The 12,613-nt window shown below is 36.2% G+C and overlaps 1 protein-coding gene across 1 annotated transcript; it reads left to right on the forward strand.

The window, feature by feature from the left end:
* The first annotated feature begins 247 nt into the window (after window positions 1-247).
* On the forward strand, window positions 248-1,231 carry LOC114170189. The gene is made up of 2 exons (XM_028055672.1): window positions 248-817; window positions 899-1,231. The coding sequence occupies exons 1-2, from the start codon at window positions 248-250 to the stop codon at window positions 1,229-1,231; spliced, it is 903 nt and encodes a 300-aa protein (XP_027911473.1).
* Window positions 1,232-12,613: the final 11,382 nt, after the last annotated feature.

Consider the following 12,613-nt stretch of genomic DNA (forward strand, 5'->3'; position numbering starts at 1 on the left):
AGTGTTCTTAGTTAAATTCTTGCCTTATTCGAGCCTAACCAGGTGATATTCTTTGTGCCAATGAACTATGACACCTCCTCGTAGGACTTCACAATTGTCCTAGGGTGACGTGCCCGATATCGCCAGGGCAATAGAGGCGATGGTGGCCGCCATGACACAGTAGAGCACCGCGATGATGCAGCAGCACGAAGCAACCATGCAGCGATAGGCAGCATCTCTTGAGCAACAACAACTTGTGATGCAGCAGATGGAGGCTGCTAGGGCAACTGTTGAGGATGCCCATCGGCAGCATATGGAGGCCCTTTACCAGCTAGAGGAGAACAAGACGGTTGCCCCTGCGTTTGGCCCAGAGCCACGAACGCTAGTCAGGGAGTGGAGTCTGGAAGAATTCTTGAAACACCATCCCGTGAAGTTCAACGGGAAGATGAGCCCTGACGCAGCAGACCAGTGGCTAAAGGATCTGGAGAGGATCTTTGATGCAAAAACATGTCCAACGGAGAACAGGTTGGCTTTCACAGTGTATATGCTCACCGGGGAGGCCGAACATCGGTGGACCAGCACCAAATCCATCATGGAGGAGAGGGGAGAGCCAGTCACATGGGAGGCTTTCCTGGGAAGGTTTCTCTTAGAGTATTTCCCCGATAGCGTTAGATATGCCAAGGAGGTGGAGTTCCTCCAGCTCACCCAGGGAGGGAAGTCCGTAGCTGACTATGTTGAGAAGTTCAAGCATCTCAACCGCTTCTACATCTTGCCACTCGATGAGGAGTGGAGATGTCGCAAGTTCGAGAATGGGCTGCGTGGCGACATTCGCTTGATGGTGGCACCTTTATCCATCAAGGATTTCGTCGCTCTGGTGGAGAAGGCCAGAGTAATGGAGAAAATGAAGAATGAAGTGCAGGGCCAGAGGCCTCAACAGTCACAGAGGATAAGTGGACCATCTGGGTCCAAACCCAAACATGAGGACCGAAGGAGACCATATGACAGACCTCCCCATCAGCCTCAAGGGTCTAGGGGTCTTCCTCCCCAACAGGGTTGCGTGCAGTGTTACATATGTGAGGGTCCTCACTTGAGGAGTGCCTGCCCATGTATGGAGGGTTATCGTAGATGCAACAACTGTGGCAAGGAGGGCCACTTTGGGAAGGATTGTCCCACTCTTGCTAGGACAGCAACACGCCATCCGGTTCAGGCTTCTCACCAACATCAGCGGAGAGACAGGGGCAACAGGTCTTAGGCGACGGGCCGAGTTTATGCTATGACAAGAGCGGAAGCTACAGGTTATGGTAACCTTGTGATGGGTTTTTGTTTGATAGCTGGGATGAAATGTTGTGTGCTATATGATTCTAGAGCGACACACTCCTTTGTGTCAGATGCTTGTGTGGAAAAGTTGGGTCTGCCGGTGTTTGGGCTGCAGTGTGAACTTGTGGTATCTACTCTGGCATCGGGTTTGGTCAGGACATCGTCCTTGTGTTCTAGGTGTCCTGTGGAGGTGGAGGGACGCAGATATAAGGTGAATCTGATATGTCTGCCTCTCCAAGAGTTAGAAGTAATCCTACGGATGGATTGGCTCTCGGCCAACCGCATCCTTATAGACTGCCGGGAGAAAAGGTTGTTGTTTCCCGATTCAGAGGAGCTTGAGTTAGTGTCTCCTCAGGGGGTGGTGAAGGAGATTCAGAGTGGCGCGCAATGCTTCATAATCTTCGCCCATATGGAAGTGGGGGAGAGAGAGAGACCATCAATTATACTTGTGGTACATGAGTTTGAGGACGTGTTTCCGGATGAAGTACCTGGGTTACCTCTCAGTAGAGAGGTGGAGTTCTCTATTGACCTAGTACTGGGGACAGGTCCGGTATCGATGGCTCTATACCGCATGACTCCGGTAGAGTTGGTGGAACTCAAGAAACAGATAGAGGAACTAATGGAGAAGCAGTTTATCCGACCTAGTACTTCGCCGTGGGGAGCACCAATGTTGCTAGTAAAGAAGAAGGATGGGAGTTCACGTCTATGTGTGGACTACAAACAATTAAACAAGATGACTATCAAGAACAAATATCCACTTTCGAGGATTAATGACTTGATGGATCAGTTGCATGGGTCATCAGTGTTCTCGAAGATAGACCTACGGTCAGGATACCACCAGATTTTGGTAAAGGCTGATGATGTGCAAAAGACAGCCTTCCGATAATGGTATGGACACTATGAGTACGTGGTTATGCCTTTTGGTGTGACCAATGCTCTAGCAGTGTTCATGGACTACATGAACCAGATTTTCAGACCCTTCTTATATAAGTTTGTCGTGGTCTTCATAGACGACATCCTTATCTATTCTAAGACTCAGGAGGAGCATGCAGAACACCTAAGATTGGTGCTTGGTGTTCTGAGAGAGAAACAGTTGTATGCCAAGTTGTCCAAGTGCGAATTCTAGATGGATGAGGTTCAGTTTTTGGGGCATGTGATATCCGCCCAGGGGATTACAGTGGACCCAGCAAAGGTTGAGGTGGTAGTAAAGTGGGAAAGTCCTAAGTCGGCCACAGAGATCAGGAGCTTTGTGGGGTTAGCAGGCTACTATAGGAGATTTATAGAGGGATTCTCCAAGATAGTGACACCCCTGACACTGCTTACCCGGAAGGACCAACCCTTCACTTGGACAGATAAGTGTGAGGAAAGTTTCCAAGAGCTGAAGAGAAGATTGACCAGCGCTCCGATACTTGTGATCCCGGATGTCGGGAAGCCATTCGAGGTCTACTGTGACGCCTCCCACCTCGGACTTGGTTGTGTATTGATGCAGGAGAAGAAGGTTGTGGCATATGCTTCAAGGCAACTTAAGGTTCTTGAGAGAAACTACCTCACTCATGACCTAGAGTTAGCAGTCATAGTGTTCGTCTTGAAGATTTGGAGGCATTATCTCTATGGCGCTTAGTTCCGTGTGTTCAGCGATCATAAGAGTCTTAAGTATTTGTTTGACCAGAAGGAGCTGAACATGAGGCAGAGAAGATGGATGGAATTCCTGAAGGACTATGATTTCGAGCTCCTATATCACCTCGGGAAGGCGAATGTAGTGGCAGATGCCTTGAGTAGGAAGACAGTGCATACCGCACACCTTATGATTAAGGAGGTGGAACTACTAGAGAAATTCCGCGATATGAAGCTACAGGTGGAGGTAGGATCTGAGTTCATTAGATGTAGTACCCTAACTATATCTAGTGACTTCTTGGGCTCAGTGAGAGAGAGGCAGTTATTGGATGCTAGTCTGAACAGAGTCAGAGAATAGCTTGGGTCAGATGAGGCTAGAGATTTTGCATTGGGTGATGATGGTATACTGAGGTTTCAGGGTAGGGTATGCGTACCTGATGATGTCGAGGTGAAAAGGTTAATTCTGGAAGAAGGACACAAGAGTCGTCTTAGTTTGTATCCTGGCATGACTAAGATGTACCAAGATCTTAAGGAGACCTTCTGGTGGCAGGGAATGAAGAGGGATGTTGATCAGTTTGTATCAGCCTGTTTGACATGTTAGAAGGCGAAGGTGGAGCATCAGAGACCCGGTGGGATCCTATAGCCCTTGGAAATACCAGTGTGGAAATGGGACAACATCTCGATGGACTTTGTGACCCATTTGCCACAGACCTTTAGAGGACATGACACCATCTGGGTGATAGTGGATCGGTTGACCAAGAGTGCCCACTTCTTGGCGATGAACTTGAGGATGTCCATGGCCAAGTTAGCCCAGTTGTACATTAAGGAGATCGTGAGGTTGCATGGAGTACCTACGAGCATAGTTTCTGACAGAGACCCACGGTTTACGTCCCGGTTCTGGCAAACCTTACAAGAAGCTTTGGGGACCAAGTTGACTATGAGCTCAGCCTACCATCCCCAGACTGATGGCCAATCAGAAAGGACCATTCAGTCACTTGAGAACTTGCTACGGACGTATATATTGGATCGCCTGGGGGCTTGGGATGAGGTGTTGCCTTTGATTGAGTTTACCTACAACAACAGCTTTCATGCGAGCATTGGCATGGCGCCATACGAGGCTCTTTATGGTAGGAAGTGTAGGACCCCCCTATGTTGGTATCAGAATGGGGAAGCAGTACTCGTCGGGCCAGAATTGTTGGAACAAACTATCGAGAAAGTCAGGATGGTGAGGGGTAGGATGCAGGCCTCTCAGAGTAGGCAGAAGGCTTATGCAGATCGCAGAAGAAGACCTTTAGAGTTTGCGGTGGGCGATCATGTGTTCTTGACAGTGACCCGAACCACGGGCGTGCGAAGGGCTCTCCGCTCAAGGAAACTTTCTCCTAAATTCCTTGGTCCATATCAAATCACGAGGAGGATTTGACCAGTGGCCTATGAGATAGCTTTACCCCCGTAGTTGGCCAACCTTCACCTAGTGTTTCATGTATCACAGCTGAGGAATTATGTTTTCGACCCGTCTCATGTACTAGAGGCTGAAGATATACAGATTAGAGAGGACCTCACAGTGGAAGTACCACTCATCGCTTTAGAGGATAGCAAGGTTGAGGAGTGCCGAGGAAAGGCCGTCAGCCTTGTTAAGGTCATCTAGGATCGGAGAACGGGCGACTCGACTTGGGAGTTAGAGGAAGACATGAGAAAATCACATCCACACATGTTTACCTGGTGAGTCTTTATTTTCGAGGTCAAAAATTTTGTTATTGGAGGGAATGTAAGGCCCAATTAATTCCGCCCTTTTTTATTTTATAGACTGTCCAATCTTTGGGCCTAAGGGGAGCTGGCCCAATTCGTTTTCTGACCTAAAGTGCCCAAACCCTAATTTGAGCTCATTTTCGTAAAAACAGATTTCCCTTCCCTTAGAGTTGCTGCCACCTCTGCTAGGGTTCTAGAGCACACCTTCGGTTCACGTTCCGCTTGACTTCGTTCTTGACCCACGTAAGTGTTTCCAATCCATGCTTCTAAAATCTCTGGTCCTATTTTTCGTGTGTAATGTTAGAGCTTCAGTAGTAAACACTCCTTGTTCGTTTTTCCAGCTTTGCGATCTTCTGCTAGAGTTGTGGTACTCCACTGTTCGGTGTCGAGGCACTTAAAACTAGCTCGTTCCAGGTAAGGGAAGTTAGACCCTCTTCATATGGTGTGATTTGGTTTGTATCGTTGTAATTTGTTGATTCCTTGAGTTTGTGTACTGCTATGAGTGTCTGGACTGGCTGAAATATCTGTTGGGTGTGTGTGTATGCATTGCGCAGGGGCCACTGTACTCTTTGTTGAGCTCTCGCCTAGGCGGAGGAGGACTCGCCTGAGCGAGAGCCATTCTCGCTTGAGCGAGACCCTCCAGCCTGAGCGAGGAGCTGGGCAAGGATGCGTCCCGAGATGTTGTGTTCTCTGTGATTGGATGTTTAAATTGTGCTTATATGGGTTATTGTATGATGGCTTAATGGGAATGAGTATGCATGATTAGGAAGGGATTATATGTGGGTGATTGTGAGCTTGGCATGATTTCTATATGAGTTGTACATGAGAAGTTGGATACATATATATGTGTGTGTGGTCACAAATTTGGCATGAACAACAATGGATCTTGATGGTTGGTAAACCAGTGGCATGGTTTTGGTATGAGGAGAAACATTTTACTCATGGTTGGAAATAACGAGTTGGTATTGATTCGACATATGAGAAATGAGGATTGGTTACGGATGTTGGTATGAAATATCATGTGTAATGTATGTGAAAATTCTTGGTTATTTATTATGTTGGTTTGTGTCTGTGCGTAATTTGTTTATGAAATATCATGTTGTTTATTACGGACACACTTCTCGTTTAAAGTTTCGTTCCTCCTTTTAATTTGTTTTTAATGATCACCAATGCATGTCTTGTAAAAATTTTCAGCTATTTATGCTGCTGCTCTGACATAGTATGAGAAATGCCAATTAACGATTTTGCTCTGCATTATGCAGAAGGGTAAAGCATCATTGGCCAAACTTTTCGTCAAATTTTTTGTCGGTGACTGTCACTACCAATGCATGTCTTTGATATGAGACAGCATCAGGAATCCACCGATGATGCTGCCAATTAACGTTTTATGAATCCAACCATGACTTCTGCTCTGCATTATGCAGCAGAAGGCGAAGAGGATCATTCATAAAAACTTTTTACCTCTGCAATTTGCATGTTTGCCATATGTACAAGGATTCAACCTTCTACCAATTAAAATCTCTTAAATATCATAAATATTTTGTTTCTATATATTCACGCATCACTGTATTAAGTAAAATTCCAGCTAAAAAATATGTAAAAGATAAAGATAAATATCATATCGGACGAAAGGATGGGTCAGACTAACATTGTTTTGTTTACAAAGAATGCACACATTATCATTCTATGAAGTTGTTTTTTCTCTGATTAGTTATTGTAGTTTAAAATATAGATTTTACTAATAAGCTGACAAACACCAAAATTATTTCTTCTCTTCCGAAACATTTTCTTTAACAAATATTAGTTTAATTATTTCTTCAAGAGTGTAGATAAAAAAATAAGTAATTAACACAGCACTTGTTACTAACAATGTATGTATCACAACATTTATTGTTTGCATTGAAAATCTAAATAATTGAAGAGAGATGGAGCTGCATCGTGTGAATAAAGACAGAAGAAAGACTACACCTAAGTATTCTTTAAAGTGTTGGATTCGTAGATATTTCTTTTCACTTAAATAACATATTTTACATTTCTTTTTCAACAATATATTATGTCAATTATTTCCACGTCTAAAATTTCAGTTTCACCGATCGACGCAGAATTGAAAAACTAGTCGAATTTCAATTTGTGAGGAATTGAATTTTGAGATGGGTTTTAGTATTTTTTTTTCTTTTTGTTCTTTATTTAAAAATAAAGAATGAAGGAAATTTTTAAGAAAATAATTAAACAAATGATTGGTTTGAAATATAATTATGTAAAAAACATCTATCTAGAAAAATAAGTGTATAAAAAGAATAATTTAGATAAGAAAATATTTGAAAAAATACTTATTTATATATATATATATATATATATATACTTAAAATTATATATTTTTAAATAATTAGGTAAATAATTATGTAAAGAAAAAGAATAATTTATAAAAATTACTTTGTAAGTAATATAATTCCTTGTTTTTTCATCACTTATTTTTATTATAATTTTTTTTATCGAATTTCTATCTTTGAGCGCCTAGCTCAAAAGATGTTAGCTAGCATAAAAAAGAGAGGAGTATGTGCCTAATTTTGTGAATAATGGACAAACACTTCTTTTCTTTCTTAAATATGTGAATAATCCTTAATAGTATGTGCCTAATTTTGTGTAAACATCTTTCATCTGTTTCCAATGTCTTAAAGAACACTGTTGTATTTGTACAGAAGACTTTGTTACTAAAATATTGTATTCAAAGAGTTTAATAGTACATTCAACATCTTGTCAGGAATACTATCGAAAAAGATAACATTTTCCTATAATTCTTCATGTCAACAATTGATCATTTATGAAATGTCAGATTAACTGCTTTTAAGCAAACAACGGTAGTTTATTTCAGTAACTTCTTTGTGATTTGTGTATTATAGTACTAATTGGGTTATTTGTCTAATATTACTTGTTTTTATATTATATTACAAATGTATGTGAGATTGTAACCACTTGGATTGCTCATTATGGTAGCTGTTTATGATGTCGTTAATTGTATTTTTTTTTTCTATCATTACATTATAATGAATATTCAATTTAGTATGAAACATTTATTTGACTAAATTGATAATTTTTTTATTAAGTAAAATTTTATTTATATTATACTAATTTTTATATAGTTGTTCATATGTTTATACTACCTAAAAAAACTACAAGAAATTGAATTACGGGTAATGTTTAATAAAAATAATTAAATAATGATAGAATTTTTACAACCACATCCTCGGATTCGGATATATATATATATATATATATATATATATATATATATATATATATATTTTTTAACCTAAAATGTTCACACATCAGCGTCTTCTCTCGTCTTTCCTTTCTATATGTCATCGTATTCTCAAAATTGCTGTCGCCGGAAGTTGCTTTCTGGGACTGTAAGTTTTCAAAAAGGTTTTCACATTTTAGTTTAAATTTATTTCTTAGTAGGTGGTTGTTACTTATATATATGTTTGAAAAATCTGGTTTATGGTTTATGTACTTGTAATGCATATTCTGAATATATTTTACATATTACAACTACTTATAATTCTGGTAAGTGTTTATTTCCGCGAACTTCTTTCAAGATATATATCTAACTACATTAACAAAACATTTTGTTTATTCATATGATAAAAGAAAGTAAAATAGCTTATCTATCTCAGAAATGTAATACTTAAATTATTAGACTTTATATGTGTGGCAGAGATCTTATTCACAAATAATATTTACTATTATTTCATCTTCTAAATCATCTGATTTTGCAAACATGTAAGAAGAAATGTATGGAAGTATGTTATCTCAATGCATAAAAAATCTAGGGATGTTGCTGTAAATCAAATGAACGATTCCATCTCTTTCACAGGAAAAACATTACGGTATCACACCAGGTTAGCATATAAAAACTCTTGCAACACATAAATGTTGTGTTTTAGAGCATGCAAAGCAACATTGTGTACAGTCAAGAAATAATTAATTAAATTAGTTAAATAAAATTAGAAAAAAAAATCTGTGTTGGTTAGTTATCAGCAAATTCTACCAATAATACCTAAAATAATATAGGACAATAATATTACAGACAATAAATATTTTGACATTATTTTTTGTTTCTCTGCATCCAATTGACACTGCTAAGTTATTATTATTATTATTATTATTATTTTTAAAGGCAGCGATGGATCCTAAAGATTAATATATGGAGAAAGTTCAGTGAAGCTGGTGGTGGGTGAGTACCTTTGTATGTTATTTGTATGTTATTGCAAGTATCAGCATTCATTGACTAATGCTAATCACTTCTTTACTTTCATCTCCTCAGGAAACTTATGGAGGCTGAGACCAGCTTAGCTTCTCATACGAGGTCGTCACTGACTTCAGAAATTCAAGTCAAAAGCCGATAGATAGAGTGATTATAAATTTTTATGTATTCTTTTTGTTTTCCGTTTCATTTCAACATGTAAATCAGTGTGTCTTTTCTTTAATCTCAAAGTTTATTATGTTCGATGTTAATAATGATATTTCCTCTCATACTCTCTATTCTTGTTTTGCTGGGACGGAAGTTTTAAACATCATTATCTGATATACAGAGAAAAGTAAAATGCATGGTTGGAAAAAGAAAAGGAAAAAGTTGAAATGTGTGCCATATGGATATCCAATGAGTTTACTGATACAACGTATTCAAAGTATTAATTAGGTTAGAAAACACAAGACTACTGCAAAGAAAAACAGTAGCTGCTGCATTAATTAGGTTTTATACAGAAAAATCAAGTCAATGGAATGTAAATAACTTCTTACAGTCACTGCCAACGATGCTTGGATTGAAGTTTTACGTGGTTTAATGGAAATCAATGCATGTGTACTATGAACCCCAATTAACACTTTTGCTGCCATTAATTTAATTCAATGAAACGAGAGAAAGAGAAAGAGTGTGAATCTGTAACTTTTTATGATATCTGGTTGAACCATATTTCTTGAGAAATTAAAAAAAAAATGAAGAAAAGAGAATTACTGTTGCTGGGCACATTTTTCATTTAAAGTTTTGTCACTATCTATGATGTTTCTTCTCTTTAATTTACTTTTACTGATGCATAACAATGCATGTCTCTGATTTTAATACATATATTTATCTGTAAAATCATAAAAGTTCGTAAAGTAAGGATTCAACGTTGTACCAATCAAACTCTCATAAATATGATAAATATTTTATTTCTATATGTTCATGCATCTCTGTATTAAGTAAATTCCAGCTAAAAAATATGCAAAAGATAATGATGAATATTAGTTTAATAAGTTTAATGGTTAGCATTATTTTTTTATCTAATGAATCTTTTGTATATTTATTTTTTATAAATATGAAAGAAAAAATAATGTAAATATGTATATTGTGTAATCGGATGGAAAATGAGATTTTTACCGATGATAATATGATTATTTATATTAGAAAAAAATAACTGAAATTTTAATTCAGAAGAAAAAGAATAATTTACCAAATATTATTCAATGTCTTTTTATCACTTATTTTTATTACATTTTTGTTTATTACTTTCCGTCTTTGAGCACCTAGCTAAAGAAGAGATGGTTAGATATATAGCATAATAAAAAACAGTATGGGAGGATTAAATCAAGATTTATGTAAATGCATATAACCAAATTAAAATCTAAATTGGGGCATATCAAGTCTAAATATAATGAAATTTCTATAGTCTTGTACACTTTTAATTATAGCTAACCACGTCATCTTCTATCACTTATTTTCTTTTTATATTCAAATCAAACATATAAAATTGATTAAAATGATGTAAAGTTTGTTTATAGTTTTTTTTTTATCAGCAAAGAATATTAATATATACACAAAAACACTTTAGGGGTGCCTCAACTCTTATATAGATCTTGATTTTATATTGAGGTTCTTAGATAAACAAAACAATCTAATAGATGTCTATAGCAAAAAGATTAAAGGCAAATAGAGTACCTTACATATTCAAAGTATAACTAAAAAATGCCACCTTAAGAATATCCACTCATAGAAACTTATTCAAGTTGGTAAACATTGACAATTATTGGATTCATTCCCTTTAGTCCAGTGCTAGATTCAAATACGTTCATGATCTATTTGAGAGCTTCCTGATCAGTAAACAGCAAAGTGTTGTGCGTCCAGTAAATCATTGCACCTTTGAAGACTTTCCTGTGAAATATTTTGCATAAAACAAAAGAGACCTCTAGACTGAATAGTCTGAGTGGGTTATAACACATGTTTCCTCCATATCATATTTTGATTGGAGGATTCTACGTTATTGATTTGATGCACTCAATTGGGCACAAATTCCAATCATTATAAGAGAAATGGACATGTGAAACTTTGTATTTCATCCATGTCCAAGCATTTAATTGTGCCAAAGTAAATATTTCTTCTGGATTCACTTTCCCTTGTTTAAACACAATCTTATTTCTATGGTTCCAAATATTCCAAATAATTGATATCCATAAGCCCTTCCATATTTTATTTTCTTTGTTGTTTAAGGCCATTAAAGAAAATTGTTGGAAATACATATTTAGTTGATTATGTTGCATTGAAAAGTTTGTTTATAGTTGTGTAGTTAATATTCCAAATCATTAAAAAAAAAGGATCCAATACACTTAAAGAGTAAAATTTTTTGTCTCTTCTCCCTTCCATACCCATGTGTCTTATTATTTATATGTATATTAATCAAAACTAAATATATTAATCAAAACATAAGGTATCTACCATATAAAGTTGTAGTAGTTGTTCATCAAATACAGTAGATTTTCAGGCCTTATTTTAATTTAAGAGTTCCTTTAATGTTAAAATTGTAAAAATGGGTCGATTATTGTTTTTTTTAATATAGGGGTAAGTTGTCAGGATACAAGACGATATTACATGTAAGTCGTCTTATATTCAATCAATTTCTATTTTTTTTTAGGAAGCAAAGTCTTCCTAATACAGAACGGTCTCAGTTTATGTAAAAAGTGAAGTCGTCAAGATATATAATGACTACACTTTTCAATTTTTTTCATTTTACAAATTATAAAAAAAAAAGATAATCTCTATAAATAACAAAACTTATAAAAAAAATTAAAACTGCAACATTTATAAAACAAATAGAAAAAAAATTTAAAATGAAGTCGTCATTTATCTTGATGACTTAACTTTTTTCATGAACTGAAACTGTCCTTAGGACGAATTTGCTTTAAAAAAAAATAGAAATCAGTAGATACAAATGTTATCCTATATCCTAGAAAAGTCAAAAATCCGTTTTTAAGAATTTGGATTCAAAGAAACCTTGAAATAATGAAAAAAAAGATAAACTTTCTTTGATTTATAATATTAAAACTCATTGTCTCAAACACTTGCTTCCTATGCACTTAAAAATTAGTTTGATTGAAAATTAGTTTGATTGGTACAATGTTGATAATATCTGCATATGATAGATACGTAAGCTTATACTTTTCAATTATCTAACGTTGTATACAAAAATGTCAAATTGGATATTCAGATTCAACAATGCATGCTTCTATCTTAAATACAAATTTACCCTTTGAAACTCTTAATTTAGTGTTAAAAGTTTAGTTTATTGTTTTCTGAAAACACATTCATAATAAATAACATCTTCATTCATAATGAAATTCTTCATTGTGTTGTTCATATCTAAATAATTTAGTTATAATAATGAATGCAATACTCTAAATAACAATATAATAACATCCTATTGAGCTCAAAGTTCAAAAATGAAATTTTATATAAAAAAAGAAATACTAACTTGTAACATTTTCTACAGCTATATAACTCTTTAGTTTTTACTTAACTTGTCATGTGAGCAATACATGATCTGACATATTAGTTAAGTGTAATTTATTTCTAAACAAATTAACCTCAATGCATTCATGTAGTTTTGAGATATTACTACTAATCAGGATTGTTTCAAAGCAACAA

Source organism: Vigna unguiculata, chromosome 11 (genome assembly GCF_004118075.2).
Source record: "Vigna unguiculata cultivar IT97K-499-35 chromosome 11, ASM411807v1, whole genome shotgun sequence".
NCBI lineage: Eukaryota > Viridiplantae > Streptophyta > Magnoliopsida > Fabales > Fabaceae > Vigna > Vigna unguiculata.